The 6,927-nt window shown below is 44.1% G+C and overlaps 1 protein-coding gene and 1 long non-coding RNA gene across 4 annotated transcripts; one reads left to right on the top strand and one right to left on the bottom strand.

Moving 5' to 3' along the window:
• Positions 1–1,641: 1,641 nt before the first annotated feature.
• Positions 1,642–5,824, bottom strand: LOC123167317 (putative disease resistance protein RGA3). Its single transcript, XM_044585165.1, has 2 exons — positions 1,958–5,824; positions 1,642–1,872 (listed from the first exon to the last, which is right to left on the bottom strand). Exon 1 carries the CDS (start codon positions 5,618–5,620, stop codon positions 2,018–2,020), a length of 3,603 nt encoding a protein of 1,200 aa, XP_044441100.1. The 5' UTR covers positions 5,621–5,824; the 3' UTR covers positions 1,642–1,872; positions 1,958–2,017.
• On the top strand, positions 1,661–6,381 carry LOC123167319 (uncharacterized). Of its 3 annotated transcripts, none has more exons than XR_006483893.1 (7): positions 1,661–1,878; positions 1,993–2,701; positions 2,852–2,907; positions 3,005–3,165; positions 3,257–3,611; positions 5,843–6,098; positions 6,177–6,381. It is a non-coding gene; the product is annotated as an uncharacterized lncRNA (long non-coding RNA). The 3 variants fall into 3 exon arrangements; XR_006483894.1 differs by having other exon boundaries at positions 2,798–2,907; XR_006483892.1 differs by having other exon boundaries at positions 1,993–2,907.
• The last annotated feature ends 546 nt before the right edge of the window (positions 6,382–6,927 follow it).

Here is a 6,927-nt window from a genome sequence, read left to right as displayed (position 1 = left end):
ATGAACTGCAGGTCATTTGAACTTCCACTTAAATCAGTATCTTAAATTCCGAATATTTGTTGTTGTCGTGGGCTTGTGGCCGAGAGAACATCTTTGCAGTTCAAACAAAATCCCATCGGAAAGCTGGCACATTGTTTACTTCAATTTCCCAAGAACACTATCAAGCTAATCCGCATAGAGCAGTGCTATACAGACGACATTTCTCGGACGAATTTTGCACGATGTAGCAGATCGAACAGTCGATGAGGTGGACTAAAAGCCCAGCGGCCGGTGGAAGTTGCATCGGGCGAATTTTCTACAAGGAATCATCGTGTGTGTTGTAGTTTCGATCTGCATAACTAGCTTACGTTGTATAGATTCAAGCAATGAACTTGTGTATGTGATACTGCTTCTGGCTTTTGAAAAATGAAAAGCTATCAATGTTGACTGGAAAGTAAATATATCGAAGGACTGGAAGTGTTTCTTATATATATTATAGTTAAGACTTGCAGATAGAGTAGTCCTTTAAAAATACTTTCAAAAAATTATTTCTTGGGCACATATTGCTAACCACCTTTTCTTATATATATATTATAGTTAAGACTTGCAGATAGAGTAGTCCTTTAAAGCTGCTTCCTTCCTTCATGCTGCGTAGGCTTTCAGAATTCCCGAGCTGCAGGTACATCGCGTGAGCAATCCATGTTATCATCCGCCGAATCTCATGTGCCCAAAACCATTTCTTTCGTCGCTTCAGATTAAGAATTCAGGCGTGTTCCTCTGGAGCCCCAGCCATGATGATGGTCTTGAAAACCTGAGATCAACACTAAGCAAGTTGGCATCGGCAATGTGCTGCGAACCAGAATTGGAAGTGTTTGGAGCAGCAAAGCAGATGTTCAGAACTCCCCACACATGCACACTCAAAAGTCTAGCACTAGGCAGTAACATGAAGTGCTAGCAGAGATGAAGCAACCATATTAACTTCCAGGATATTATCAGCGGATCCTAGTGATGCAACAAAGTTGTGGGACGGAAGATAAACATTGTTCAACCATATTTGATCAAGCAAGGACCTCAGTTATAGTCAGGCTTGAACCCTCTGCTGGTGATGGGTCCAATGTGCCTCTGCTGCCCACGGCGTGCATCCTCTCGCCTCCATCAGCGCAGAGGGCAGAGGCAGGGGATGTGTCTGGATGTGATGAGGAAGGAGCAGAGGGCGGTGCGGCTGCCGAAGCTCAAGTACGTGGACGCCATGGGGCTCCCCTATCGCCAAAGACATCAAGCATCTCACCACGCAGGCACAGGTCCGGCTCGGCAAGATGCTCGCCGACGCATACATATCCACGCTCTCAGTACGCAATCAGTCAGTGTGTTGTGTGTATGCCTGCCTGATTATTACAGTACTTAGCGTTCACTGGACCACACTATCATTGATCCGGTTAGTAATATTACATCACAGACTTTGTTATTATCTACACAGAAATTACAATGCTGTACACATAGTGTTGGAGTCACTCCTGCCTTGTGTATGAAATACTAGAACATATTGTTTTTAGAAAAAAATGAAATACTAGTTGCAGAGGGCCTCCGCAAAGAGAGGAGAAGTAATGACATCGTCCGCTGCTGGTTGATTTGTCGGCCCACAGCGTGCGTCCTCTGCTTCTTCCTCTAGTCTCCGTCGTCGGTGCAGGCAAATCTCGCCCCCTCTTCTCCACGCCTCCGCCGTCGACACGCCGCCCCCGGAGTGCGCCATTCCTGGCGACGAGGACGGCGGTTGCCTCAGGCCGCGGCGCGCGCGGCGCCAACCTTCCTCTCCCCCCTCTGCGCCCTGCATGCCGAGGAGGACGGCAACAAGATGGGGGCAGATCTACCATTGCCTGCTTCAGAGATTCCCACCTGCAGGTAAGTTGATTCATCGCATGTTATCACCGGATTTAATGCGGGAAAGGTTATTTAGACAGCAGGAAGATTGATTATTTACCAGGGCACTCAGCCGTATACCGATGTACTTCGCAGCTTTTCTGGATTTCACGACACCTCCTCAAAAATCAATGTATTTGCGTGGGACAGAGGAGAGCAAGTGAAAATACTCCCCACCTTCTCTGCATCGTCTTGCCAACTCTGGGCAGTTCCTCACATAGAGACACCTCAGCTTGGCAAGATTTCCAAGGTTTGGAGGCAGTGTCACCACGCTTCGGCAACCTTTAATCCACAATTTCTCCAGGGACAGCGGAAGGGTTTCCTCCTCACAGGATGAAGTGTTGCCCTCCAGGTTCACACAATTTCCGATGTACATAATGCGGAGGCGATCCAAGCACCGTAGCTCCTCTGTTGGCCAGCGGACAAGATTGCTGCAACTGTCAATCGTCAGCTGTTCCACCAACGAAAAGCACTTCCAAAACATAAGATGTGATCTGGACAATCCGGAGCTTCTGACCAAGCTGTTGGGGCCTTCTAGATCTAAATACTTCAGTTTTTCAAGAGGTATTTGACTTTGGTTTTGCTGGGCATCTACAGGCAACATGGGTATGTCTTCTGGAGACCCAAGAGTTAAGCTGAGGAGAAATGGCCAGGAGCCCAGACGGATGCCCATAAACACTAAACCGACTGCAGTATTGTGAACCCCAACCATTTTCAACATCCTGATAATGGGGATCACCGGAATACATGCAAGCTTGGGGCAATTTTTGATCTCTAGCTCTTCAAGCACCCGGAATGTTACCAGGTTATTACTAGGCTCTCCCACACTATTTTCTGCCCATATTTCTAGGCTTGGTAACCTAATTAACCTCATCTTCTTCAACCTTGGAAAAATTTGAAGAGGGGTAATGCATCCTCCGGCTTTGACATCAAGGTTATTACATAATGTGGTCAGGTTATCCATCTTCTGCAAGGACAAAATTTTCAGAGAGACCGAGAACCATATGACAGGTATACTCCTGCATCTTGGGCAGTCGAACATTTCGAGTTCTTCCAAACTTTTAAACATCTGAGACTCTCCTACACTATTTTCTGCCCATATCTCCAGGTTTGGTAACTTTATCAAACACAGCTTCTTCAACCTTGGGAAAATTTGCAGAGGGGTAATGCGTCCTCCACCTTCCACATCAAGGTTATTACATAATGTTGTCAGGTTATCCATGTTATATAAGGACAAAATCTCTAGAGAGAATGAGAGCCATATTACAGGTATACTCTTGCACCTTGGGCAGTTGGACATTGCGAGTTCTCTCAAGGAGTCAAACATCTGAGGCTTTCTCATCCATTGTGATATTTGTAGGCCACCATATCCACATATCTCGAACTTTTGGATATTACTATGAGGTTCTAAACACTGGAGCACTTCTTCCACACCATTAGGCTTATCATACCTTTCTTGGTCCCAAGAGAACAACAACTCACTTATATTTTTCTTTTGACTAAGATTGGCTTCTTTTGCATTCTCACCACTCTTTATCTTGCTCAAATTCAACAGTTCCAACCTATTGCTAAGGTGTTGTAATTCTTTGAGCTGCTCTATGCCAAGGCCATCTCCGGTATCCACTACAAATGTCGTTAATATGTGAAGGTTGTTCAATAGACCAAAGTTTGGAGACATACTTCTAAGACTACCACAACCAGAAAGATAAAGATGGGTGAGCTTTCTCAATCTTGCCATGTTTTCTGCTAACTGCTGCAACTTCTGGCAATCTATCAGCCTCAGTGTTTGCAGGTTATACAACATACATATTGAATCTGGCAACCTAACGATGTCAGACCCAGAGAGGTCAAGATACCGTAAATGTTTTCCATTTATGGCCTTGCAAATGACAATTGGAGAAGGGGAGCAATTCAATGCTCTTAGTGATGCCAATACCTGTTGCAACTCCTTAATATCCTTGTGTGATTTGCTCGGAAAATTATAATTATAATCCTTCCATGATTCTGAAGGAGCTAACAAAGTGCGGAGTTTTCTGCCTTTGCATAACCCATTGATTCGTTCGAATTCAGCCTTTGATGTTTTCATGTGACAAACACCTTTTAACAATGCTTTCTGCTGAGACAATTCTTCTATACTTGCACACTCATCCGTGACATTTTTTGCTAGATCATGCATTAGGTCATGCATTTTACATACAAATGTCTTATATTGTGTGTCACCATGATAGATTGCAGATTTGATCGCCACTTTCTTATCTTGGAGGAAGGACCTCCAAACCAACTCATCAAAAATGAATTCTCCTTTCTGTACTAAATCCATTATTCCCTCTTCTTGAATAAAACCATTTGCCATCCATAGTTGGATCAACCTATCCTTCTCCATCTCATAATCCTTGGGAAAGACTGCACAGAATGCAAAACATTGCTTCATTTCAGATGATAGGTATTTGTAGCTTAACTTCAGTATGGGCATGACCTCATATTTTCCTCCATCATTATCCCCGATGTTACTTTCTTCGATGGCCTTCCACTCCTGTACTTTTTGCTTTGAACTCAGCAATCCGCCCATTGTCTTGAGAGCAAGAGGCAACCCCCCACATTTATTCACAATACGCCTTCCGATGGTGACTAACTCTGGTTGCTCATCTACACCATTGCTAAATGCTCTGTTTGAAAACAATTCCCATGAGCCTTCTTCACTCAAAAATGCTAGCTCGTGTGGCTTGACAGTGCACATTATAGAGGCCACTTGTTTACTTCGACATGTAACCACTATAACACTTCCTGGTCCACCAACAGAACACAATAGTGGCTTCAACTCATCCTCCCATATCCTCTTATCTTCATTCCATACATCATCAAGAACAAGTAAAAACCTTTTCTGGCCAATGACTTCATCAAGTTTCTTCTGCAATAGTTCGATGCTGCCAAGCATGGCAGAACTTCCATTTGTGGCCAATTCAGCTATGGCTTTCACAAGGTCAATAATATCAAAATTTACTGACACACAGTGCCACATCTTCAACTGAAAATGTTCGTGGACCTCTCGTTCATTGTACACCATCTTAGCAAGAGTCGTCTTGCCAAGACCACCCATCCCAAAGATGGGCAACACCTGCACCTTTTGCTGATCTTGCAGGCCCAGCAGTTGCTTCACCACCACCGTCTTATCATCATCTCTTCCAAATATTTTGGTACAGTCATCCAGTTTTGAGTGTGTCTGCCGGCAAGGATTTTGTCGCTTCCCCCTATGGACAGAATTCTCCAGTCCAAACTTGTTCATCTCCTCAACCAACTTATTGATCTTCTCGAGGACGTTCTTGAGTTTCCTGCTCATTTCAAAACGGAAGAGCAACGGGCTTTGGCGCGTGATGTAGCCAAGTACCTTGTGGGTAGTGGACTTGCCAATCTTAGACTGGCGGCGCAGCGCCTCATACTGGAAGTCGTCAAGCACGTCGTCGGCCTCGTAGGCGACAGACTTGAACTCCTTCATCCAGCTCTTGACATATCCGTTTGTCTCACTCATCTCCTCAGCATTCGCCAGCTTGCACTCAACGGCTAGCAGATGGCGCTCCAGCGTTCGGCGGTCGTCGTCGAGGCCACACATGTGGGTCACGGTCTCAACAAGTGCGTCTGCAGCCTTGCCGGCCACACCACGCACTAGAGGGAGAAGCAGTGACTCTGCCATGATCTTGCAGATTGGAGGAATAGGAAACTGCAGCATGTGAAAGAATAGAAGAGCAATTAAGCATGGACAGAACACCGAACAACCTTGTTATCTTTTTATGGAGCCAGGAAACATTGTGCTCCTAGATTCAAAGCATGGCTTACCACCTTGTAATCCTCCTATTTACTTTATTTCTTAGTTCCACAATTACTTAGCTTGCATAGCTCTTGTTCATGCTTTTTGATATATATACACATAAAATTTTCATGTTCTGTACAGCTAAAGAAACAGAAGATGAACAACTGATTGAACAGCAAAACAAGGTAATTAAGGATTGAGGAGGGCATTCACCTCAACAACGCCCAATTTGATCTTTGGTGAAAGAGGAACTATACTGCTGCTCGTTCGTTGCCACCCCTATGCAGGTCTCTCACGCATTGAGGCTACTTGGTATGGGTGGGATTGTGCGGTTGTTGGAGAGTGGACAATGGCAAATGGAGACAAGATCAAGGAATCCAAGAGCTGTATATGACTGGTACGTGTACCGTGTTCAATATTTCTATAATTTTCTGCAACTTGCATGTATAAACAATTGTCTGTACCATCATGACAGACAATGCGCGAAGAGATAAGAATAACATGCATCCAACTGCTGCGAAGACTGGTTCAGCATGGATGGGCAAGACATTGTTTTCTATCTATCATTTGCTATATAACTTAATTTTGTTCACACTTAATTTTTCTTCTTTTATTGGCTACTGCTCCAGGACAAATTGAAAACCAGAAATCTCATAAGTAGGTAGAATTTCTGTGTGGAATGTATTACCTGCATCAATTCTTTCAGGCCCAAACAAAAACTCGGTTCTCTACCTGTGATTTTTGTTTAGCGCATCTTCTTCTTCTAGTGTTTACATCACCAAAAAAAATTGGTTCTAATAACGGCTGCTGGGGCACGTAAGTAAACTAAAATTATGAAGGGAAGCTGGAGTGTAAGATAAATCATCAGCAGGGCAAATATATCTACAGGAAACAAATATCAGTTTCCAACCAGATTTGTCCCATCCTCACTTTCAGATGCACAATGAGGTATGATATAGATCAAGTGAACTCTGTAAGGTTCTTTGTGGTTCTGTCGGCATTTCTCTCCAGCTGCACAATGAGGTATGGTATAGATCAATTTTACGGTCATCAGAGTTCTATATGTGTCTTCATAATGTGTCACATCTTCATAGGTGAGTCGGTCTGAACGTTAGGCCGTGGAGTCAAGATACACATGAAGGAGTTACATAAAATAGGCATATAGCACAAGAACAACTGGAAATTGCTCCGGAGTTGGGACTTTGTGAGAAAGGCGCAGGAAGCTT

The sequence above is a fragment of the Triticum aestivum genome, chromosome 7D (genome assembly GCF_018294505.1).
Source record: "Triticum aestivum cultivar Chinese Spring chromosome 7D, IWGSC CS RefSeq v2.1, whole genome shotgun sequence".
Taxonomy (NCBI): domain Eukaryota; kingdom Viridiplantae; phylum Streptophyta; class Magnoliopsida; order Poales; family Poaceae; genus Triticum; species Triticum aestivum.
Note: the sequence above shows the minus strand (reverse complement) of the source record. Positions and strands in the feature narration are given on the sequence as shown.

Excerpts from the sequence above, each read along its gene's own strand:
- LOC123167317 (XM_044585165.1), bottom strand. The coding sequence starts at position 5,620 with ATGCTGCAGTTTCCTATTCCTCCAATCTGCAAGATCATGGCAGAGTCA.